Source organism: Apteryx rowi, unplaced genomic scaffold, assembly GCF_003343035.1.
Source record: "Apteryx rowi isolate R43461 unplaced genomic scaffold, aptRow1 scaffold_59, whole genome shotgun sequence".
Lineage (NCBI taxonomy): Eukaryota > Metazoa > Chordata > Aves > Apterygiformes > Apterygidae > Apteryx > Apteryx rowi.
The window spans coordinates 1,299,620-1,326,231 of NW_020450860.1; the positions used below are offsets into that span (position 1 = coordinate 1,299,620).

General features: G+C 38.5%; 1 protein-coding gene and 1 long non-coding RNA gene across 2 annotated transcripts; one reads left to right on the forward strand and one right to left on the reverse strand.

Moving 5' to 3' along the window:
* Window positions 1-2,011: 2,011 nt before the first annotated feature.
* Window positions 2,012-4,485, reverse strand: LOC112974094. The gene is made up of 2 exons (XR_003256157.1): window positions 3,644-4,485; window positions 2,012-2,952 (listed from the first exon to the last, which is right to left on the reverse strand). It is a non-coding gene; the product is annotated as an uncharacterized LOC112974094 (long non-coding RNA).
* A 15,793-nt stretch (window positions 4,486-20,278) lies between these two features.
* BRS3 (bombesin receptor subtype 3) lies at window positions 20,279-25,200 on the forward strand. Its single transcript, XM_026082694.1, has 3 exons — window positions 20,279-20,978; window positions 23,666-24,017; window positions 24,646-25,200. The coding sequence occupies exons 1-3, from the start codon at window positions 20,548-20,550 to the stop codon at window positions 25,051-25,053; spliced, it is 1,191 nt and encodes a 396-aa protein (XP_025938479.1). The 5' UTR covers window positions 20,279-20,547; the 3' UTR covers window positions 25,054-25,200.
* Window positions 25,201-26,612: the final 1,412 nt, after the last annotated feature.

The following is a 26,612-nucleotide window of genomic DNA, read 5'->3' on the forward strand; positions in this document are numbered from 1 at the left end:
CACAGGTCTTAACAGCGTATCTGTTATGGTCATTTCCTGTAAACTCTGCCTTCTCAGACTTCATTAAATAATAAAAGAAAATGAATCTGCGCCTTGGGAAAGTTTGCTGTAGCAATATGAGTAATAAACTAGAACATCCCCAATAGCAAACATTGCAAAGAATACCCCCTAAATCTATTCTGTTGTTTGAAACATACAGGCAAGCTTTATCTTCTACATTTCTTCCCTGCTTGGTTTCAGAATGGTAGTTAGCAGAAATACTGAAATTCTGAAATAAAGGTTGAGGTTTTTTTTTTAATTGTGTAAAATCTCAGGTTGTTGCTCTAAGTCCTAGTGATAATTTTTGAATTACACAATAATTAGGTATGACATCTCAGGTACCACATGAAGCCAATGAGATCAGATACAGGAATCAATCTAGGCTGGACAACTTGTCAGGTCTTCTGCATTAACAGATAATAAATGAAGTATAGAAATACTGGTAAAAATGGAAAAATCACTGGCCCCCAGGATATCCCTTGGGAAGGGGTAGGCAAAAATTGGGACCCTCTGCAAATTTTCAGAGCTGTGGATGAGATTGCTGGTATTCGAGTAGGTTCTCAAAGACCAAGTGTCCAACTGCCTCTACACTGCTCCATCTTCAGTAACCTACAGACCCTCTGCAGCACCACCAAGCAAACAGTCGCAGAGGTCAGGCTCCCCTGGTTCCTTGGTGGGCTGTCTTGTCAAGCAATGCAGAGGAAGTTAACTCCAACTGCCTTTGTTATAAATCCTGATTAGATTTGAAGTGCAGACAGTGTACAGCCATACTGAATAAATGTCACAGTCTCCTTTTTCTTTGCTTTCAGGGTAACAGAGCAGTGTACTGCGTCTTTTGGGACTTTCTGAAGAACAGTAAGTGTTATTTACAGAGCTGCCATACTTGCTCTGTCATCAGCTTCACAGAGCCTTTGGCTCCTTGACATATAGTTTGAAACTCTGAGTCTCTCCTGTTCAGACTGGGCTGTTCTGTCTTGCTGATTTCTGTTGATATCAGTACTCAGTAATCAGTATTATTACAAGGAGATGCTTGTCTGGCATTATGTATAATGCTGCATCAACATGAATACAGAAGATTCAGTCTAAGAAAAAAGCAATGAAACATCAGATGACTTCTCACAGTTACTTCAGAGAAGCCAGTGAGGACTTTTGCTGTCATAAAGCCTTGAATAGGGCCCAGATAGTGAAGAGATACACGAAGACAACTGTGTATAAGGTTAACTTGGCTCATGTGGGAAAGGTTTTCTCTGCAATTATCAGTGTTAGAAAGTTATTTTAAAAAAACAGTTTAGCTTCTGAATATGCCATTCAGGCCACGTAAATAGGGTCATAAATTTAATCTCACTAGGGAAGATCTGGATTCTTCCATGTTGGATTCTGCCTGTCCTATGTGCTGTAAACATTTCTTGTCCTCTGTGCAGTTTCTACATCCTGCAGTGTAATCAAGCATACTTCTGCTTACCTTCTTGCTTTCTGTGTGCAGGCATGTAAACCACTTTAAATATTTCTTCATTCCCCCAAAGGCTTTCATCCAAGTTTTGAGGTTCTCAGGCAACTAAGAAAGATGTGTTCCTATGTGAAATCTCACTTGTGTGCTGCTAAATGACCCTGCAATCTGTACTAACTTGAGCTCGTATTCACACTTTCTGCATGCTGCAGAACTATAAATGACTGAGCATGACTAACTCTGCTTAAAAACCCTTTTTCTATATTACACAGATGGACTGGGTGGTTGGAATACATCAGGGTGTGAAATGAAATATACAGATATGAATTACACAATCTGTTTTTGTAACCATCTTACCCATTTTGGAGTCCTACTGGTAAGTACTCCATGAATCATCTTCAAAAAAGTCCCTCGGCACTAGACAAAGTCATCACTAATTTTGGGGAGAGATGGGAGATTCATATCCATGCTGTTAGATATCTGTGATTTTGTTAAAAACAGTAACAACAAGCAAAGCAGTTATAATAATTTTAAAGGTATAAAGTCCTCTAAATGTCACTGGCTTTAATGCAAATTCATTTTACAGATATAGTTTGTACCTCTTTGCAATATAACTTAATCAACATTAACATGTTATTTGCTGTATTGGAAATACTCTGATACATTTAATTACCTGCCAGTACCAACTACTGATATTACATCTCTCTGAAAGTTTTATCAACACTCCATCAGAAATGGACTTTTAAAAGAAAAGCAGCAAGTATTTTAATACACAGAAACCTGACTCTAAAAGTTTATGTCAAAAAAAGAGAGTGCAGAGAACTGCTTGGAACTGCTTGGGAATGGGTTGCAACAAAAGCAAAGTGACAGGTAAATTCAAAGTAAACTGAGGAGCAGATAGTTGAAAATTGCCTAATCCCAGTAGTATACAATGTATATGGGGGATAAGGCAGTCCCTTTGCCTTGAGACATATGCCCAGCTTCCCCTAGAGGTCAGCATTACTCTGCTCAAAGAGAGGCACAAAAGCCTTCTCTGGTAGTAAAAATGTGACTTCTACAGGAAAGAATTGAGATGTTACAGGTTTTAAACAACTTACTAAATTTTCAATTCAAGCAAATAGAATTCGGTCTGAGCTTAAGATCACATTTCTTTTATACCATCGCTTCAGTAATAAGCATATTTACAAATATTAAACAGCACAATGTCTACTGTATAACAAAGAGGAAGGCTTCTAGTTTGAGGTTCAAAGTCTCACAAAATAGGAGAGAAACTGTGTCAGGAAACAAAAAAATTGTATCAATAACATTCTTGGGAACAACTGTGGAGAAGCAGGGCCCAGCCTATCTGATGGTTTTTGCAGGGTGACACTTTCTGGATTTCTGACTTGGAGAATCTTCCCACGCTCCAAGACATTTAAAAAGTTTGTGCAGTCCTCAAGCTTGGCAACTGCCATTGAAACAAACTCCTGCAAAGCAAATTCCCATTTGAATAATTTTGGTTAGATACTGGAATCCTGAGTTTGTGATTTCTGGAGTGCAGCTTTTCTAACTTCACAACTAAGTACTGGGTATTTTAAATACTGCATATTTTTACTAGTTTGGATATTCTATAGGACTATATAGTAAGAAGCATATGAAAATATTAACAGAAACCCTCCAAAACTAACCATAAGCAGAACGGAAATTGATTTGTTTGCCAATGTGAAAATATGGAAAACAATTTTCTTCATCTGTTATGGCTAAAAATTGTGATTCTTTATTTCGTAACCTAGGACTTGTCCCGGACAGAGATAGATACCACGAATGATTATGTATTAACTCTGATAAGCTATGCAGGATGTGGTGCTTCTTCTCTTTTTTTGGGTATCACACTGGTGACGTATCTAGCCCTTGAGTAAGTCTGATACTCTTTCTTGTATTGTTTTTAATGTTTTAGCGGTAATGAATTTGCAGTACCTATCAGAATGTTCAGTAATACTTGGTGCTGTGATATATAGAAAGTAATAGTGATATGTGAAAGTAAAAATGTTGCTTTATTTTTACCTGTGACTATAGGAAAATAAGAGAGAGTCATATCCTCACGCTTTAAGACATGCACTGGTCAGAACTGTTCAGCAATTTCTATGTTCCTAAATTTCTGTCATTTCGTAAACTTACCTGTGGATATGGGATATGGGTAAGATATCATGTCAGGAGTCTGGAATATTCCCTGTAGGCAGGATGAAATGAACAGTAAAATAAGGATACTTTTATTCCTGTTCTGTTGCTCTTGGTCTTTCTTGTGTTTCATCCTTTTGGATAGGTTTTGTTCCATACTGTATGTACCAATAGTTCCAGGCACAACGGGGCCCTAGTCTTAGGTAACTGTAGGTGTTTGCATAATACAATAATATTGCAATAACAAATAATATTTAAAGGAGTAGTGAAAAGACGACGCTAAGTCTGTCTCCTCCGCCAAGCGTGAAAAACCTAGCAGTTCTTCCAGGTCATATGCAAGGTCCGCTTTTTCAGGATAGAAGATTTGCTTCAAAAACACACTAGTGATTTGATCTAAAACACTAATGTAGACACAGCTTACACTACAGGAAGCCCATTTAAAATGTGCTGAGTACACATTCATCTTGTCTTGTGTGAGGGAATGTACCCAGTACAACTTATTCAATGACAACCTTGTTGCTTTCCATGTTTTTTTAGAAAGCTGCGGAGAGACAACCCTTCAAAAATTCTGCTAAATCTTTGTGCTGCGTTGCTGATGGTGAACTTGGTCTTCCTGGTCAATTCCTGGCTGTCTTCATTCAACAAGCCTGGTCTCTGTATCACCATGGCTGTGCTCCTTCACTACTTCCTGCTTGCAGCTTTCACATGGATGTGCCTGGAGTCTGTTCACATGTACTTGGCTCTTGTCAAAGTTTTCAATGTTTACATCCCAAAGTACATCCTAAAATTCTGCATTGCTGGGTGGGGTAAGTAAGTGGATTTTCTTCTTGACTTCTGTGCTCATCACCTTCTCTAAAATAGGGTCATATCAGCAAAAGTGAGCTAGGACACTGAGCCTGCGGAAACATAGTGCATACTGCAAGCCTTAAGGATGGATTCTTCCCTCAAGCAGGTCCAGCTTAAGCTTCTTCTGCCTAGGGAGACATTAGCAGAAAGTGCATGCTGCTCCCTGGAGAGTTATGTGCAAGGAAAAGTGGGTTAAGGAACAGTTTTCTCTACCTGTCCTGGGCTTCACAGGAACAATTTATCATGGTAGTTTTCATGAACAGGTGAGCATGAGAGAGCACGAAGCTCTGACCACAGCCTTTACCCGTATATTGCTGATGCTCAGAGGGAATTCTGATCTCCCTCTCCAGGCTCAATGTCCTTAGCTGCCATACTATGCATAATTTCACTGCAGGGGGGAATTTGGCTTTCATTCATAGCTTGTCTAGGGACTTCACTGGCAGCAGACCCCATTCACCTTTCCTCTGAGCACTGGGCATCAGAGACTTATTAGGGGGAAACATAGCAAAAAGGACCCAATATGCCGGCTCAGCTGTTAGAAAAGGTGTTATCAGAGGCAGTGACCCAGAGCAGAATTTGGCCTGTATTGTTTTGGTAGCCATTAGGTGTTTTAAAATTTTTGTTTGCTTGTTTTCAAATAGTGTACAGCAAATGATCTCTCTTCTTAGATTTAATGTTGCACATAATTGCTTTCAGGTGCAGCCATCTGCAACGGCATTGTTGGTGGCAGTCATTCTAAACAGAAAAGCCAAAACTGAAAGATATATGGCAAACAGGAACTGAGTGGAAGGGGAGGCTAATCAAACACTGGCTGGAAAATGTCTGTCTCTATCAGATCTTAATGGAAAATGCTTAATGCTGCAATCTGCTTATCTTTTGCCACCCTGCTTTTCCTAATAATCAGTTGGGTTTATTTTACCAGATTGGAGCCCTTCTGGAGATGTTTGAACACTCACAGACGTTTTGCAAACACAGATATTTTTATGCCTACTCATCTGTAATTTACATAAATAAGGAGATTAATCCTGCTATGCCACACATTTAATTACATTCATTTCAGAGGAAGCTTTAAGGGTAGAGTTTGATCCCCAAATGTATGTGACTGCTGTAATTATTTATTAGAGATCTGACAGCATTTCATATTCTCCATTTTATCTTTTTAATCTAAATATCTCCCTTTCTCATCCCTTCCATGTTAGGAATACCAGCTATTGTAATTACTGTTGTACTCATTATAAATAAAGACTTCTATGGCAATGGATCACTTTCTAAGAACAATCCATTCAGCTCTTTGTAAGTATAATATTTTAAGCTTTTTGATGGTCACTGTAGTATCTTAAAGATAGAAGAAATAACTAGAATTAATAACTTCTCTCTTGCTTTTGTCTTTTTTCCCCCATCTTAACTCTCTCCTTTCAGTGCTTCAATGGATCTTTTTGGACTATATGTCTACCACTTGGAAAAACTCTCACTTCAGAGACTGGATTTGAGGACAGAAAGGGGTTCTTCCAGTGTTATGTCCCTACATACTTTGCCACTGAGTGTGCCAGCTCCACTTTTCCTTTCTGGAAAATCCCTCTTGCTTTACATGACATTAACTCAGTATGATGCAACATTTGTGTATACTTCTTTATGTTCTAGATTTCCAGTAGAACCTAAAGGCAGAATAATTGTTCTAGTATTCTGCATATTTGCTTCTGTTTTTTTTTTTACCTCAATCCACATCCCTCTGTCTCTTTAATCATTAAGAAGTCTCTCATCATTTTAAATTCTTCATTTTAATCATCTCAACCTCCTCTCTTTTCCAGTGGGAAAACAATGAGTTCTTTCATCCTTTTCTTAAAGTGCTTTATAGCACAGAATGCTTCCATTTACTTTTTTTTCCTCTGCTCTTTAGCACAATATGATCCCTTGTCAATAAAGACTACCTGGAATATTTGAATTCTATACCATCAGATGGGCAACACATAGCCATGACACCTCAGAAGGAAAATTGTTATCCCTCTCTAGCAAAAAGGCAGCAAAACTCACTAATTGCTGTCTGAGGAAAAACTAACCAGTGCCTGTCTTTGTGATCTATTATTAATTAGGCTCTTAATTAGGTCATATTTAACTTGGTTTTCCTAAGGCAGTGTGTCTTTGTGTGTGTGTGTGTGTGTGTGTGTTATTAATTTGTGAAACAATGACCAATTTCATCTGAATTCAGCAGAAATACTGAAGTCTTGAAGATATTAAATTTCTATAACATGCATGAAAAAGGCAACCAAGTGGAGAGACTCTGAATCTCCTTATTGAGGGAAAGTAATGGGCATTAAGGGAATGTCCCTTACTAGGTATCACTGAACGATATACAAGAGTTATTTTGCAAACCAGGCTTCAACAGTTTCAGTGCTCACAGAGCTCCTTATTAAATGCAAACTTCCCTTTCTTGCAGTTGTTGGATTCAAGAGAACATGGTGTTTTACATCTCCGTTGTGGCCTATTTCTTCTTAATGTTTTTGACAAATACAGTCATGTTCATCACTGTTCTTCTCCAAATCCACTCCATGAAATCAAAGACACAAAAGACATCCAGATTCTGGAAACGGGGTTTTCTCCATGACCTCAAAAGTGCTTTCAGCTTGATGTTCCTTCTGGGATTAACTTGGGGCTTTGTGTTTTTTGCCTGGGGAGCAGTGAGGATATTTTTCTTGTATCTCTTCAGCATTTTTAACACCTTGCAAGGTAATTTCTGAATAGAGTACTGCTATAAATACAACAGCCTAGGACTGTGGAATAGAAATACATTTGTAATGCCATGTAATTAAGCATTAGGGAAGAGGAGAGCTCATACAACTTTTGCATTATACTGTTTAGCTATTTTAGTAGGAAAGCTCCATTGAAGTGGGATGACAGTGGTGTTAATTAGCATTGCTGTGATAGATATTACCATTAAAGACATGAATTCATGCCTTTGAAACATGGGTCCCAATAAACGCATCTTTCCAGGAGCTGGGACAATTATTTTCATTTGGGCATAAAAATGATTGCTGAGAATCTACAGTGATTTGCAGATTATTCTTACACCAAATCTGGAAAAAGCTCTTTCCATTACCTTTTCATATGCACAAATAACTCTCAGTGCAATTCTGGGCCAACATGATACTGGCTCAGGGACCATTTCTCTGCCCCTACATAACGTACTGGTGACTGAGTGGCATACAAGGAATTTAGAAAAGGGGCAACAGTTTGGAGAATCAATCTCAAAACATGTGAATTTCTCTTCTTACTTCTTAGGGTTCTTTATCTTTGTGTTTCACTGCCTAATGAAGGAAGATGTAGTGAAGCAGTGCCGATTACACTTTTGCTGGGGGAGATTTCGTCTGAATAATTATTCTGGTAAGCATTACAGGGTTTTGTTTAGCTTTACTCATAAGTCCTGGCCTGCTACTGATGTTGCTTTCTTTCTACATGGAAAGGTACGGGGCTCCCCTCAATATTTTTCTACTGTTTCTACCGTGCGTTGGAAAAATGTTAAGCCTTTATACTCTTCCATTAACTGCCTATATGATATGAAGGGATGACCGTGCACACTAAAAAAAATGTAGATTTCTCAAAGAGATTTCAGTCTGCTCTCTAAATCTGTATATGCTATTCAGTGTTCCCTTATGTGAGTTACGCTTTTGGTGGTCTTCCAGTCTTAATAGACATACATAAAGCTGAGATTTAGAAACTTGTGCCTGCTCTCTGACATGATTTTAGCTGTTTCTTCTGTGTGAGGGAGCTGGGTTTGCTCAGCCTGGGGAAGAGAAGGCTAAGAGGGATTTAACTGTTGTCTTCAGCTACCTACAGGGTGGTTATAGAGAAGAGACAGACTCTTCTCAGAGGTGCACAGCAAGAAGACAAGAGGCAGCGGACATAAGTTGCAGCTAGGGAAATTCCCATTACATACAAGGAAAAAAATGTTCAAATGACGGTAGTTAAATACTGTGACAGGGACCCAGAGAGGCTGTGGAGAGAGCCTTTCTCCTTAGAGAGAGTCAAAACTCAGCTGGACAAGTGCCTGAGCAACCTGATCAAACTCTGAGCTGGAGGCTGGACCAGAGACTTCCAAAGGACCCTTCCAACCTAAATTATTCTAAGATTCTCCTATCTACTGGCTGAGCAAGAAGCAACATGTGCTGTGGCTCATTCTGGGCTATCCCTGTGATGACTGGCCAATGCCAGGGAAAATGAAAGGTATAATTGGTAAGCTCATACTGAAGCCTTCCACAAGAGCAAGTCCATATTTGAGTCTCTCCTGTAATCAAATGTTGATTTTTTACAGAAATGTGGAAAAACTGAATGAATTCAGGACCTTTATGCCTCTATCAAGATTAGTCGAAATAAAAAGTGGGTCTCACAAAGGAGAAGCTAGCCCAGTTGGCTGAGTCTTCAGGAAACCAGACTAAAAATTCTGCATTAACACATATGTGCTACACATAGCAATCCTGTGCATTGTGTGCTGCTGAGAAATACATAGTTTTCCATTTGCACTAGGAGAATTCAACAAGAGTGATCTAAGTAGCACACAGAGTATTCTCCCCTGGGCATTAGCCAGCTCTATGCCATATGATGCAAAAAGGGAAAGGCTGAGATTCCTCTCCCTTCTGTACCTCCTGTCTTCTTTGGTGTGACCTTATAGAAAACAATATTACTGGACTTGGTCCCTAAGGGCAAAGAGAGGACAGAATTGCTAGTAATCCAGCCCACCTGCACAAGTGTGACAGAGCTAGTGTAAAAATTAACAGCAGGAATTGTGCTAAGGTTCACCTGGGCAGTATGCTGTGCAGAGACCCACTGCTTCAGGGCAGGTACAATGATGGCACAAGAAGCAAGCGCAAAACTTTCTCCTCCCTGGTCTCTACTAGATTGAAATGTGAATTCTTCCTGACACACCAAGAAGAATTTCCTGTACAGAGTTCTGTTTCTAAGCCTCCCACTCTCTGATTTCAGATTGGAGTGCATCAGGTGCAACAGTTAGATCTACACCAAGGCATTTAGACCGTAGATTACCATCCCAGCCTTTGAAGTACCTAAATTCTAATGGAACAAGCTCAACTTCCAATGGTTCAGACCTCCTCCCCGGGACTTCTCTGGACAGGAATTTTAGAATGGGTAAGAAAAATAGTGTGCACTGGATAGAGTAAAATGCAATAGGTTCCATATGGTGACTGTCAAATTCCAAACAATAGAAATAAGTTGGAAACCTTTTACCACTTTTTCCATGCCAGGCTTCAGCTGGGGGTTAATGTCCGTGTTACAGATGGCTTTTGCTGTACTGAAGAAAATAAGAAAGCCCTTAAGATACCAGTATGGCTTTTTCCAGAAGGAAGGGAAATCTCTGCTTAACTTTCATATTAGGCATCTAAGAGATACCCCACCCTGTGCCAGCTGGCTGTCACTCTCACAGGACCTACTTCCAACTAGGGAGCACTACAGTGCATTCTCTCTCCTGCATTCCCAAAAGAGAAAAGATATTGGTGGTTATAAAAAACTGAATGGGACCAGCTGTGAGCGTATTTATTCCAGAATAATTCCAGCAGGAAATTTTGCCTTCCAAGATGGAAAAACTGTTGCAGGCCCATATTCTGAAAAAGGGATTCCTTTGTAGGAATTCTGACCTGAGCATCCAAAGTTCCTAGTTGTTTTTGGAAACATGCTGATTTTTATTATTTCTGCAAGGAAGATAAAGCATAGCTGTATTCACTGAGATGGTCTGAGTTGTGCAAAGACAGGTTTCTTTCCAAGTAAGTAAAACCAAATTATAATCACTGAAAACTTTCCCTAATTATTTTCCTTAGCTGAAGTTCATTACAACCCGAGTCCTGTAACTCCAGCAGATGATGAGGCCAAACATCCTCGTTCACGAAGAATACTACCCATGGATACAGAGCTGCACTATCCACAGAAAGCTGGATTTTTCCATTGATATCAAATTTGTTAACCTCTGCTTATCTAATGGTGGTTCTCTTTTGTGGCATGTAGAAATAAACATTCATCTAAATAATTACTTTTAATGTACAATTATCACTCTGAAGACAATTACAGTGTTCAAGCCTCCTGTGATTCAACTCTAGGCCTCAGTGGAGTGGCACTACTCACCACATAAGAACTTACTTGGTCCCCTGTAAGGGTTTCCAAGATCAGCCCTCCTGTTAAGCAGAAGGAAACATGCTCTTCTTCATCATTAGTCCTTTTTGTAGTGTATCCTCTTTTTTTTTTCTTTCTTTTTACCCTTCTGCCATCCTTCTGCTTCATTTTTCCTCTGATACTTATATTCAGAACCCCTTTTCCCTTTTTAAAATGTGCGACAAAGTTTCAAGTTATAATTTTGAGCCCGTTAGCTGACCATACAGGCATGGGTGTCTAGATTTCTCAATCAGTATCTTTATTTCTTTAAGATGGACTTTGATCAACTTATGTATTAAGAAATTGGTCTCAGCTTTTCAGGAAATTCCTTTTAGTTGTATGCTTTTATTTTCAGATGTGCTGGTGCTTCTGACCTGGTTTTAGAATTCTAAAGAGAGATGTAGATGCCTATTCAAATGTTTGAAACTGTTGCTCAGTACCTTCAAATGGAATGTGGAATCAAGAAAAGTGGAAATTCCCATCTCTAATGGGTATCCATGTGGACAGTAAAGGTTTTAGATTACCTCTCCTTCAAAAACCCAGAACAAACCCACCAAACCAAGTCCCACCATCTGTGGAAGGGGCAATTAAAAAATTTGCCCTTTAGCAGCACTTTGCTGTGAACACAGCACTAGGTAAACTCCATTTCGTAAGATCACAAATCTACAGCACTACAGGTTGGAATAGTACTGCTTGGCATATGCTGGCTGGTGTATTAAACCTCTTCCTCGTTTTGTTTGTGACCTGATCACAGCTCACAGGCAATATCAGCAGGAGTCTTTTGAGTCACAACAGTGCGAGTTGGATAAGTTTCATAGTTGTGAAGGATGGATTTTGATCACAGTCAAAAGAAATGCACCATCCTGAGGAATGGGAGACTTAACTTTCCTCTCTTACTGAAGAGGGACTTTTTTTCAACAAATGTGTTTGAATCAGTAACTTGCCTGCTCAACGAATCCTAGTTTCACTTTTGAATGCCTTTCTCTGTATCGTTCAAGTAAAGATTTTTGATTATTGCTAATATAGTAAAATACTAACCCGTACCAATGACAGAGAAGTAAAAAAATATAATGGAACAATGTTTTAGGGCTGGTTTGTACAATAAAAGGTTCTTTCATTCTGTGAATGACTCCCACACAATAATTAGTAGAAGATGAATATTTCTGTATTTCTGTACTGTAGCTACAGCCAGCCTACCTGAAATTAGACAGATAGCCTTCAGGTCCTTGGCTTTATGGGAGAAATATTAGCATTAAAAACAGGCAAATGAGTTTCACCTAGTATGCACTGGTTTGTAACTTGAAATTGCTTTTAATAAAGAAAAAAATTTAGTATGAAATGTGGTTCAACGTGTCAGATTCTTGACCTATCATCCTCTGCTTGAGTATTTTATTTTCAGTAGCACTGAGAACACTGATCCTTTGCTCCACAGTCTGCTACTGAGTACAAGTTTTTGCTGCTTTGACATAAGAAGCAGGACATGCTGTGTCATGGTGCCGGAGTGCCCATGCCCGTGTGAGAGGCTCAGCAGCACAGTGCTGCCACATAGTACTGTGTGCTAAAGCTTCACCTGACTCCCCTTGCATGTCTAACCTGGCTGCTACACATCCCGGTGGTGTGCTGTGAGGGTAAGGAAGAGGGCTACACTGGGAGGCCTTTGGAAGAACTGGTTCCTTTTACATCAGTTTGTCTCTGATACGATGTCATAAGCCTCTGTGGACTGACAGTCTCACGCAGTTTCTTTCTGTACTTTCCTGGTTTGACCCTCACTGCTTTCCTCCTTTGTGCAGTTGGACAAAAGGTAATATGCTTAAACTGTGCAAATGAGATTTGTATTAGACATTAGGCAACAACTTCTAATTTTAAGGACAAATAACACTGGAATAAGTGGTCTAGGGAGCACATGGAATTGCCATCAAGGCAGGTCCTAAAGAACACTTTGGCAAATATCTGCCAGAATTGGTTTAGGTAGAGTTGATTTTGCCTTTGGGCAAAGGATGGACTGGAAGACCCGCTGAAGGTCCTTCCAACTCTATTTTCTAAGACTCTAATTTAAAATAAAATGACAGCAAAGTAGAATCAATATGAGAACAACATGAGACTGGCCTAGTCGACTGCATACTGTAACTGTTTTATTTCACTCCCGATAAAACATAAAGTATACTTTGGTTTTCTAAAGTTTTTGCTAAACACCTTCATAACATGCCTAAATGATTCGGAGGAACAAAGATTTGGACAAAATCTGGACAAGGAGGAAGAAAGGTGCTGGAATATTTATGACATGTCAGGCTTCTGAGAAATGATTGGAGGTGCTGGAAGATCAGTCAGTCCGTTTCCCATCTTGGAGATATAACAGTGAGAAGAAGAGCAAGCTGCATGGCATGTAGATATGTCAATTTTCAATTGTTGCTATTGATTTTTTTTCTATTTGAAAAGCAGAATCTGGAAGTAAATTTTTAAAAACCTGTCAACTTGCTTATGCAAAACGCAAAGCACTATTTGTTCCAGGAAGGCAGTTAGCTCACTTCCACTATCCATCATATGTCTAATGGCTTTTCCAGCTAAACAGTGTATCATTTATGTTTCAACCATGGCATTGTTTAGGTTGTCAGCCGGAATGAAGATGTGTAATTTTCTTTGGGCTGAAATAATATCTCCTGCGCTGGCACCATTACATTTGCTCTCCTCCAACATATCTATGCTGACATTCTGTCACAGAATTGTGCATTGATGTTTTTCACAGGGTGAGGACATTCACAAAGACAAATCTAATAAAAAATTGCTCTGCACTTGTGATTCACATCCTAACAATTTTAAGTGACAGGAGTAGCTTCACTGTTCTGGCTTAGAACTTGACCTGAAGGCTTGTGGTGTTTTACCAATACAATTGAAACCTCTTTACTGTGTTTTTGGTTGTATCGGTTGACTTTTGTTCGCTCTCTGAGAAACAGCAATCTAAAAGCTCCTTTGATTTCTAGGTCATTCTCAGTTACTCCTAAATTGCTTATTTATAGCAATACATATACCAGAAAACACTTGCTCTATTTTGAACTGATGAAAGAAGAATTTCTGAAAATGTATATATCTATGAAGACAATTATTTGATGTCAAATCTCAGTGGGTTGTTAACAATAGCTTAGACAATGCTTACAGGCAAAAGAAATAAAAGATGATAGTAAAATTGCATCACTGCAGCAGCTGTGGCGAATCAAGAGGGACAGAGCCCTCCCCACTCCTGTCTTGTTATTTAGACCAGCACAAAACTCTACTACCCTTTGTGGCAGGTAAGTCAGTGCATGCAGATCCAAGGTCGAGGCAGCTCACACAAGGGTCTAGAGAGGCTTCTTACTCCATGCACAGACAAATGGCCTAGAGCTGCATTCTAGCTCAGTATTTACAGCACTTTAATAACCATGTGATAGATAAATATTGCATTGGATGACAGTTAAAGATCAGTAAAGCTTGTTTAAATTTTCTTCTCAGAGTTTATGAATATACAGTAATGGTTACCCATACAGGTAGATAGAATTTTACATCTTGGGCATAACTTTCTAAATTTAGAAGGTTATTATTGAGACACTGAAAGAAATGTCATTCTGGGAAACTATTTGAGATTAAAAATCAAAATACTGGGGAAGATAATTACGTATTGCGTAAGATGATTGTTAAGTCTTAATGCATAATACTCTGTGCTTTTAAGTATCAGAAAGTATTTAGCATATAACGGCAATCTAATGGTTCTAAATTAAATGTATCATTGAGAGTTTCAAGGATGCCCAGAAGAATTATTCTTGCTCTATTATTTCATTCCCTTATCATTCCTATAACAGGAGAAATTCAAGGATAAGTTTTAATACTCATTTTTCTCTCTTTTCTGAGAAATGACACCAGTATTTCATTCACCATTCTCATACTGAAACTGGCACAAGAAACTCTTGGAAAAGGAGGCTGGAATGGGATGCAAGAATGGAGAAACAGGATAAAAGGTATTTGCAGCCAGTGATTAGTGAACACATTTGAGGTCCTGTCACATATTGCACTAAGTAATACCAACTCCTTTGAATAATCTGGATTTAGACTTGTAACAAAATCGGAGGTTTTTTCTCAGGCTTTAACCAACAAGATAGCAGCCTTGTTGCTGCATCACTAATTGCTGCATCTGACAGCTCATCAGAACTGGCCTTCTTCCATCTCATCTTCATAACACTGAAGGAGTAGAATAGCATTATTTTTGCTCCTAGACATGCTGGTGAGTCTTGTGGTATTTGAAAGTGTAGCTGGATAACTCATCTTCAGGTCCAAATACAGGGATGCAGTTCTAATCAAACATTACTGCAGGATATTATATCCTCAGTCTCAGGGTCTGTACAGTTTCATCTGCCATCGGTTTAAAATCAAGCTCTACACAGGTGAGAGTGAGACAAATTCAACAGTAATACAATGTATTTTTCTCATAACAGGTAGTCTTTTTAAGTGGTTAGACTCTGCTATGAATGTCACACAGCCAAGTAAATCATTGCTAGAGTGTCCTCTCCTATTTAATAGCTTAATAGCTTTTGTCTCCAAGTGCAGAGGACACTGGCTAATGGTAAAATAAATCAAAATACAGGATAGAAAAGATATTCCCATTTATTTTTAGTGGTGAATAACATCAGATTGGCAGCCACCAAAACCAAGATGTTGTGTTCACAACTGAAGAAACACAGCATAGGGCAGTGCCTTATGCAACCTTCCTCATTGTTTCCTGATACTCTGCAGCTTGGAAATGAATGCCTCAAGAGATGGGGAAATAACCTTATCTCTGTTTAGAGAGGGACTCAGATGTAGCACATGGAAATGACTCATTTCAGTTCATGCAGTAAGACAGTAGCAGAACTGGAAACAGCTCTAGATTTTAGAGTAATTTGCTCTAAACATGGACTGCTGTCTCTGACAGCAGAGCTCACACTGGATGTGCATTCAGTTTTGGGCCTTTCCCATTTAATACTAGCCTATCTGAATACTAGAAAATGGATTGGAAACAGCTACATAAGTCACACAGCCCACCAAACAACTATCAGATAGTGTTTCATTCTCACTATTGTCCTGAGTTATAATACGCTCTGTCCTCTCATCTTGCCATTATTTGTTATGCTATTAGCATTGTCCATTTAAACAGAAGATACTCAAACTGCAACTCAGGTGGCCAATGAAAGTCACAGACAATGCAATTATATGGTGCCACTCCTGACAGACTGTCTCTATAGCGTGTATTCCTTTGCCCAGCACAAAGGTGAAGTGTTCAGAATGAGAGAAGCAAAAGTTAAGGTCATCAAAGTATTGCTAATGCTCTTCAGTTAGGTGAGACATAATTCTCCCAGGAAAGGAATAGCAGGAAATACTGCATACTTGTAAAGAGAATAAAGAAATTAAAATTCAGAGTTTTGATCTAAGTATAACAGAGACTAACAGAAAAGGAGGAATTGGCAGGGAAAAAGGACAAAAATGCATGTCCTCCTACCTCTGTTATTTTTATGCCAATAGCAAAGCCAGTTCAGAAAACACTAGCAGGAAAAAGGCAGTTTAGGTAACATAATAATGGTTATAGCTGCAGACCCTAGCTTAATACCTGGAGTTGTTAGAGGACTCCAGGTTAGAATTTCCTGATGGAGAAGGAGAAAACCCTCCTTCACCTTTATGTCAAAAGAAGACAACCTGAAAGAAAGGCTATTCAGTTTCGTTGGATTCTTTTGTCCTGGAAGGGAAGGATTTACATTGACCTAGGCAGACTACTAAATTTCAAATAAATTTTCTAGCTCAAGGAGTGAGAGGAATGTGCCTGTGGCAACCCAACTGCAGTGTCCTGCTCTATGATGAAATCTAAAATGCTGATGAATGCCGATCTCCGGCATTCCGGGAAATGCAGTATGAAAAGCTTTGCTCTGCCTGAGCTTCTGGGGCACTAGTGCCATCAGCTTGCCATTTACCATGGTGCTTGCGTGGTCTCTATCTCCTGGCTCAGGGCATTCTCTTAACCCTCTTCACAATCTGATGTACTGCATCAGTACGTAAGTTCCATTCTTTCAGCACTGCGCTTAGGACTGACATCTCTTTGATGGTGTATGCACAAGGCATCCAAGGACTCTGCCATCGTTTACACTGATTGTCAGGGCTTCTCTGGAGTTTTCATTGTGGGCAAATGGATAGCAACCAGAGTCAACTGTAAAGGAGGTCTTAATCTTTTGAAGAGGGGATGTGGCAACAGAGAGCCTACCAAAATCCAAGACTGGCTCCATGTATTAGGATAGACAAGCTGTTCAGTATCTCTCTGCTGTTAGCACCCTAAGAACATAAATGTCAGTTTCCTCAGTGGAGAGGAAGAAAGATATATCAACCAGCAACAAACAGATGGCAAAATTGCTAAGAGAGACAGTTAAAGCAATGGTCGAAAATGAGTTTGAGACATAAAAGACAACTAAATAGATTTATGTATAAACAATGCCAATAATGACTGAAGAAAGTGAGTTAAAATAATCCTAAAAAAGAACAGGCTGGCTAATATAACTGTAGTTTATTGAATATCAATTCTGTATTCCTACCACCTGGGCTATTAAGCATTTTGACATATTTGTATAAATAATAATAAACTCTGCATGACCACTGCATATTGAAATAAAGAAAATGTGCTACACAAAGGAGTCACCATTTTGGCAAATTAATTTCTTTAATAGGAGTTAAAATTCTGGCTGTTTTCTCCATGTTTTGGTTTGGTGCAGAGCAAATGGTTCTGTAAGAAATTTTTCTGAGTGGGTGACACTACACAGAACATGGAAATGACTTAAGACAGCAATCACACTGCATTAAAACAGCACATTTGCATTAAAAAATACAACTAAATGATATACTCCTGAGTGTTCTGTTCGTATTTTTGTGCAATATGGAGTTCAAAAGGAACATTCATTTTTGGTAAAGCATAGTACTTTAAACAATAGTCAGAATTACCCAAATTGCTTTTCTCATAACACTAGAAGAGAGAGTTCTAAAATAACTCCTTAGAGTTGTTTACTGTTTAGAATAATGATGCCATTTTCTTCCTTTTCAGCTGGATTTTCACAACTGAAAGCCATTGGAATCTATGTTAAAAATGTGGTGTATTTTCTCATGCCTGATTTTGGCAATCTACTCCATGAAACCAAAGAACAGCATACAAGAACTGATGAACAGAGAAACTGAAATTCTACCAGCATAAACAAATTGCATATTTGATATTTACTGTCTGTCCTTTAATTTTCCTGGATTTCCTTGAGTCTAGAGTGTTATTTTGTGTGCTTTTTCAAAATAATATTTTTCTCCTCTTAACGATAGACTAAGACAATATCTTATGCTCTATAAAGAGAGAACCTGGCTGGCTTGCTGAAGCCTTCAGTATTACAAGCATTGCACGACGAATCTGTGAGAAATGAAGGAGCTTCTCTCTGCCAGATTCCACCAAAGAGGCAGAAAGCTGGGAAAAATATAAACTTTTAGTAGAAAGAGAAAAATAAGTAGAATTTCATACTAATGTCAACTGAGTTAGAAATATGTACCGTGCCATATTAGAGAGCGAGAGCAGTAGAAATGTGTCCGCGTTTCCAGGTAATGCAAGTTTCTAAAGTGTGAAGTGTCAGACTGAGTATTCAGGTTCAGATGTTTAGATTCAGGTCCAGTCTGAAGAAACAGCACACAAACTATCAGGAGTAAACAAAGTTTTAAGCCCTTGCCCTTTCCTGGGCTGTTTTCATCTGATGTTACCTTTTCCTTCATATCTAGATATCCCCCTAAATCAAGTGTTGGGAGCATCTCACAGGCCAAAAGTCTCCACTTCTCTGGATTATCTCTTTCACAGAGGGATAGCAGTTCGGCTCATGTATTCTGTCACACAAAATGATCAAGTGGCAGAATGACTGAATCTCAGATTTCATGTTGGTAGCCCAAATCTCTCAGATGGGTCTGAAAGCTCTGGGACTGTGGGATGTGAGATCTATGCTGCTAACTGAACTTTGCTGCATCAACCAACCTCTAATGCAATTCAAGGCAAGTAACAAGTTTATTTCAGCTAAATTCCAGTTTTAGCTAAACATATACCTCATGTTTCATTCAGTATGCTACCCTTGAGTATTCAACACTTGGTGGATAGCAATTAGTTCCTAATGTTTGGTGATATCCTACTCCTCCTTTACAGGAAATCTAAACATTTTATGTAACTATCTGACATTAAGCTGTCACAATCTGATACATCTGCAGAACTCTATATTGAATATAATGAACAGTACTATGCCAGTGTGGGTGGACAACATAATCGGGCATCCTCAAAGGCACCTAAATCTGTGAGCAACCTACACACCGTGCCTGTATGAAAGGATATATTATGGTTGATCGTGACAAGAACTTCTCTTCTAAAGGAACCTAATAAAAAATGTAATCAGAATTTTTAACCCGTGCATCTTTTTTGAATCAGTGACTCCATCTCCTACCAGGCACAGTGTAAGTCTACTTTGTATCACCATCTGATAACTATAGCATACTTGTGCTTGCAAGGATTTGGATTGGGAGACAGTAGATTAGACTTTTCATGCATAGTACTTAGAAGAGAATTTTTGACTAAATGAAACAAGCTTGATTTCTGTGTGTGTGTGTATGTGTGTGTGTGTGCATATAGGTGAAGATAAAGGAACTTGGCTATAAGATTACTTTCATAATTTGAGCAGACTACATTCTCCACTCTAAAGTCACAGCTGAAGAACAACCTGGAGAAAAAAATACTCCAGCTACTGATCTTCATTTTCAAGGCACAAAACTCAGTCCTTTGACATCCCTCCCTCTTCCATTATTTAGAAATGAGATCTTAGCTTCCTTAATTTCAGGAGGTTTAACCAAGAAGTCATATTCCTCATACCTTGGCTTACAATAATGTTAATCATGGGTTCATCACACAGCAGACTTTCAGATTTCACTGTAGACTAATCTAAAGATAAGAAAACCCATAGTACTAATGTGTGATTGAGATAGATAGCATCACAAAAGGTTACTTTCCCCTCAAAAGATTTAGTTCATCAATTTTACCATTCAAAGCCAATAAATAATGTGGCTTATTGCAAGATAATAGGTTTCTGTACTGCAACTATCTACAGACCTGTTTGAACTTCAGTATAAGTTGTGGCTCTGATGTCAATGGGACTGTTTCAAGGGACAAGCCTAAACATTAATGTAAGTGTTTGTTAGCAGGATTATGGCCATAAATTTCCATCTTAAATTGCCTTTTGAAAGCTCGCTGCATTACTGTGACAGAAATCATAGCAAAGACAAGCACAGACTGTCTCTATGGCTTTTTCAGCAAATACTATCTATATTTTGAGATATTTTTATCTAACATTAAGGTATATTGGAGAGTTTTATATTAAATTAGCAGATTCTATGTTTATCTGTATTACAGATAAAACTATTTCAGGTTTTCATTTTGTTTCTTTTTAGAATATTTTGGAAAATATTAAGGAACATTTGCTAGGTAATATACAAACCCTAACAGTACAGTAATTATAATACAGTATTTATTCACAAGATACCTCTATGAAAGAAAAGATCATTTCAGCTAATATCCTTAAAGAAATCCCTTTTCTCTTTTTTCCTCCTCCCTCTCTTCTCCAGTAGCTGAAAAGCCAATAAAAAAATTCTCCACCTCCCACACAGTTCAGAACTAGATCTGTGTGCATTTATTCCAAGCATGTTTTGAGACCCAGAAGGGGATGAAAGTAGTTAATGTGCAACAAGAATCTTAATTTCAGACACAAATCTGTACCTTAATATTGACTTTGCTGATATGCTGCAAGCTACGTATTAAACAAATTTTGATCGATTTAAGTTCAGCCTGGGGAGAAGAAACAGTTAAAGAAATGTCTCAAGTATACTTGCATTCATCTAATCAGACTTCGTGTGCATCTACAAATGGTACAGAACTGAAATCAATCACTGATAATGAAACCACAAGTGAAAAATGGACTGAAGACTCCTTTCCAGGATTAGAAATACTGTGCACAATTTATGTTACATATGCTGTGATCATTTCAGTGGGTCTCCTTGGAAATGCTATACTCATCAAAGTCTTTTTCAAGATTAAATCAATGCAGACGGTTCCAAATATCTTCATCACCAGCCTGGCATTTGGAGACCTACTGCTTTTACTAACTTGTGTGCCTGTAGATGCAACACGTTATATTGTGGATACCTGGCTCTTCGGAAGAATTGGGTGCAAGCTGCTGTCTTTTATCCAGTTAACCTCAGTTGGAGTATCAGTGTTTACACTGACTGTTCTCAGTGCTGACAGGTGGGTCCAATGCAACTGATTTGTCAGGAAATACCTCAGGTGTGAAGTTAGAAATGAATAAAAGAGCAGAAATTATCATTTTGCATAATAATAAATGGCACATTGAAATAGACTAACCCCCTTCTTCCATTTAATTTAATAATGTATGTTCTTGTAAAAATTGGAGCAGTTCTTTTTAATGAAGTGAGAAAGACTCTGTAAGTATTTATTTTGACCTTTTATTAGTTTGAAGTGCAATATAATTTTTTTCTCTGTTGCACAGAAAAGGTAAATTGCTTAACGCAGGGAAAAGACAGTATATTGGTGCTATCTAGTGGTGCACTAAAGCAGTCAATGAAGATGAAAAATAGAACTGTGAAAATGACTGGGGAGAGTGGAAATCCTTCCTCTTACTCTAATGCGCTTCAGTCAGGGTCTAAAATCTTAGAACTAAAATGACTGACGGGGTAAAAAGCCAACAGTAAACACATAAGAGACTGTGGGACAAACTACTTTCAAGACTTTTGCAATTTGATGGTTACTGGAATACTCTAATTTTCAGCTTGACAAGTACTTAGTGTGACATAGATTTAATGTGGCACAATTTGAATATTTTCTCTGCTTTGTATTTACAGTTCTTATATCTTTCCCAGAGCAATGTTAACTCAAATGCTGTGAAATTAAACTCAGGCTACAATGAAAGCACTGTTAGTTGGGATCAGAGCTCCAATCTGACTGTTTTCAGGAGGAGTTGCTGAATAATCAGTTTTCAGTGTGTCTCCCTTCTGAATGAACAACACTAATATGAGATTTCAGTCCAATCAGCATGAGCGTATGAAGAAGCAGAAAGAACCAAAATGAATTTTAGTGTTAAGAAAGAAAAAGATTCTCATCTCATATGCCAGCAATCATGGATTCTATGTAATAACAAATAGGTCATGTATCCAGACTTTAAATCTCAAGCAATGCTACTGTTACTGTAAAGTGAAAAATCAACCAATGTAGGAATGGCCATACTGGGTCAGACCAAGGGTCCATCTACGCCAATATCCAGCCTCCAGTAAGGAAAGACATGTAGAGAAGAATAAGAACACAGCAACTATACACCACCACACCTCCTGTCCCCTAAGCCTTCAGATGACTACCTGAGCTGATGTTTGTCTACCTAATAAACTCAGTGTATTTCTCTTCTAGATCCTTGCCCAGCCTCTTCTTGAACTTGTTTAGCAATGACTTGCATGGGTCTAATGCCTGTTGCATAAAGAACTGCTTCTTATTGCTTGCTTTGAACCTGGCTTCATTTGATGGCCCTGCCTCTTGTMCCGGAAGAGATAGTGATCCCTATCCATCCTCTTCAGGTTGTTCAAGTCATATTCCCTCCTTAGTATATTTTTTTGAGATGAGGTGCCCAGAACAGCACGTGGTATTCATGAATTGCATGAAGAAGAGATACAGAAAATTGCACAATATTCTCTCTTTCGCTCTCCATTGCTTTCCTAATAATTCCTAATGTTTTATTTGCTTTTTTTTTTTTGACTGTTACTGAATATTAAGCTGATGTTTTCATCGAACTATCTATTACAGCTCCAAGATCCCGTTCCTGCAGGAGGTCAGTTAAGAATCCATCATTTAGACACTTGCTTCTGTATTTGATTCTTCATGGTAGCTGTTATATAATCATTCTCTTCAACATTTTCACAGGGTTACTATATGGTAAAATTACTTAAGAAGTTCAGAACATCAGTCATTAGCACAATTCCAGACTACCATGTTCCTATGTATGCTAAAAAAGCTTGAGGTGAGGAAAAATGGTATTTATTTAATAAATAATACTCCAGCTGGCAGCTTTCCATTTAAATTTGCCTAGAGGAGAAAGAGAAGACCAGATCCTCAGCTGGTGCAAAATGGTACAGCTCTACTGTCTTATTCCACTCTGGCTCCTTTTTCACTGCATTTCCTCTCATGCCAGTCCCATGCCCCCCCGGCGGGATATCATCTGTCTGTTTAAACAAGGGTCCCGGCTATTTTGAGAGCATGGTATGTTGTTTACTGTGCTTAGTCTACCTTTGTGGCAGTTTGTCCTTTTTCCATGCCCCCTTTCCACATGCTTTTTCACACATCTACAAATTTACCCAGATTGTTTCTCATATATCTAACGCACTTCACATGCTGCAGCATCAGAGCTTGAATCAACAATAGTGTTATCTCATGCTTTGTAAATATGAATGAATACCTGAGTATTATTTTGAATGAGATCATTGCACCATTGCACTCAGCTGGGATCTTAAGAACATGGAAGAAAGGGAGAGTGTGTATACTTGAATTTCATGTATTTATAAACTAGTTAACCAGTTTCATCCCTTTACAAGTTTTGCATACTGATTTCCTCATTTACCTTTCTATGTAGGATAGATGATCCCTTTACTGATTCTATTCCAAACAGTAGAAGGCACCTTTACTTAGGAAGGCTTCCATGAAGAGTCCTGCCAGCCAATTCATCATTTTCATAGAATTTAAATACATGCTTACAATTAATTTTTGTATTTCAATCTTAATTATAAAGAGCTTATATCAGAATTAATTTCCAAGACGATTCTACCAACTTTAGTTTAGAGAGAACAGGGATGGTTTTATCCTCAAGAAGTTTACATTATCAGAGCTTGTATTGTTACTGCCTTCACTGACACTCTGATGTTGGTTGTTTTTAGGTACAGAGCCATCGTTAAGCCCTTGGAACTGCAGACTTCGGATGCACTCCTGAAGACCTGCTGTAAAGCTGGCTGTGTTTGGATTGTCTCCATGATATTTGCTATCCCAGAAGCTGTTTTTTCAGATTTGTATTCTTTCAGTAATCCTGAGAAAAATGTAACGTTTGAGGCATGTGCCCCCTATCCTGTATCTGAGAAGATACTGCAGGAAGCTCACTCCCTGGTTTGCTTCTTAGTGTTCTATATTGTACCACTAGCTGTCATTTCTGTCTATTATTTTCTTATTGCGAGAACACTATACAAAAGTACATTCAACATGCCAGCGGAAGAACATGGTCATGCCCGTAAGCAGGTAAGCTATGATCAAGCACTAAAGTGTCCAGTTTTCCAAAATGTGTCATGCTGATTGAAATCTTAATTCTTGAGTGCAAAACCTTTACTTCATAGTATGCATAAACAGACAGGTAAAAAACTCCATAAACTCAGCCCATATTAGCAATACAAATTCAGCTATGCACTTAAGCACATGCTTATGACTCACTAGCTTAATTGTGGGTGTACATGCTTTCCTGAGGGATGTGTTTGTTTTTTTTTTTACTTTATTATGACCCTAGTAAACTCAGAAGTTATAACATTGAATTCTAAACATAAAGACCTCATTGGCATTAGGATTAAAAGGTGTGACATTAACAAACATTAGCTGACACATTAACCATTGTACTGTCAAATGCTAGTCTAAATGAGGTTCCCATGTGATTTAAAAGGGAAAGGGAATGTGCTCTGCAAATACTTTGTTGAAAGGAAAAAAAAAAAGAAACTGATTTATTTTTCTGTTTTGTAGCTATTTTGCTTTTTTGGTCACTAATGCATTTAGATTGATTAATGTTAACACTCTTAGAGCCCTTTAGAAATCAGCACCAATCACATAAACATGTGTTACTAATTGCTATTAATACCAGATATGCCTTATTTTCTCCTAGATTGAATCCCGCAAGAGAGTTGCAAAAACAGTGCTGGTGCTAGTTGCTTTATTTGCCTTTTGCTGGTTGCCTAACCACATCCTCTACCTATATCGCTCTTTTACATACCATTCTTCTGTAGATGCTTCTGCCTTTCATCTGATAGCTACTATTTTTTCCCGTGCCTTGGCCTTCAGCAATTCCTGCATCAACCCTTTCGCTCTTTATTGGCTGAGTAAAAGTTTCCGGCAACACTTTAAAAAGCAAGTCTCATGCTGCAAGGCAAAACTTCGTACAAAACCTCCCAGTGCTACCCACAGTAATACACCTACCAGAGCTCTGTCAGTCACAGGGAGCACACATGGCTCAGAAATCAGTGTTACACTGCTAACAGATTATAGTATCACAAAAGAAGAGGAAAGTGTTTAGATCATCTGTGATGAAGAAGGACAGAAACTGAGTGTTTCTAATCAAGTTGCTACTATCTGGAACCTGGAATGAGCTGCCATGCCTTGCACTGTCTGTGAAAGAATTTTCAGCAGGACTTCCTAATTTTTATAATTATACAACAAAAAAAAATCAAACTGTGTGGGAGAAGAAGCTAAAACAGCTGAACATTTCAGTGTAAGCTCAGACAAAGGAAATATTCAAGTTCCAGAGCATGAACATGCATCCTTAGCTGAAATTCCTGTACTGAGCAGGACAGGAGTCAGCAGAGTTGCAAGAGAATTTCTGCACTGGCTGAGAGAATTGTTGTTTTGTTCTTGGTGACTTGTTCTTTGACTTGTGACTGAGAGCTCTCTTTTGTCAAGTATTTGCATCTAAAGCAAGCAAGTGAAAACATATATCTTCATAACATAGTAAACTAGGCAGGTCTTTAATTTCTTTTCTTGTCCCAAATGTTAAAACTTGGTAAACACATTGGAAAGCAAGCTAAAATGAAACAAAGCTAAAGTCTGTAGCACGGTGTAGGAAAAAAGAAAAAGCATTATGGGCCAGATCTGCACTACCCCTTGCTCTGTCAATGGCTTGCTTTGAAATTCCAGGTAACAACCAACTGCTGTTAAAAGGGATGCCCTTCTCAGTTCCTAAGGAAGTCAAGGGAATGAGCAGGTGATCACATCTCTTAAATAGGGTAAGCATGTTTAGCCACATTTGTAAACATTTTTTGAGATCTATGGATAAAACATCTCAACAGAGCAGTATTCTTTATTGTTATATGATTTAACATCAAGAAATCAGTGTGGATTTTGACTGTTTTAGTTTGGATTAACAGTGCACTTTTGAAGCAAACTGCTCAAATATCCCCACTTGCCTTACTTTGGTTTGGTTCCAAGAGGGGTCTTTGGCACACAACCTGGATTCCTTTCAGATGAAACTGTGCGTTTGGTCCATGAAACCAGTTTAGAGCTAGTCTGAAGTAAAGCCTCCCAAAGCGTACAGAGTGGATGTTAGACTAAGTATTTCACTCTACAGATCGAATCCTAGTGTAGCGTATTGCTTGGTAACGTGGTCATATTTAAGTGGTCTGCAAATTTTCAAGCATGCTAGGAGAGTTGGATTTCTATATTGTACTAGTCTTCTGTTTTTCAAGTTATTAAACTAGTATCCCTTTTTAATATGATGTTAGACTGTCTTTACGAGGTGGACCTTCTAATCTCAAATCCACTGACTTTGATGAAGCATGCAGATGCAAGTCAGTGATAGCCTATGATGGGCAGCCTGTATATCCCTAAAAAGCTCAGCAGCACTGCTGGCAGGGTCTGCCTTTCCATCAGGAAATACAGGAAGCGCGTATTCCTACCCCATATCACAAAAGTCTTGAATGACAGATAGTTTTATGAAGCCTGTGTACCCTGAATCAAAATTTTTTTCTGTGGGAGCTGGTGATAGAAAATGCAATAGATTTTCCATTGCTTAAAATATGGAACTTCTATCTCACAAAAGAAGTTGTGGGTTAAATCATAGAAGAGAGATCGCAACATATG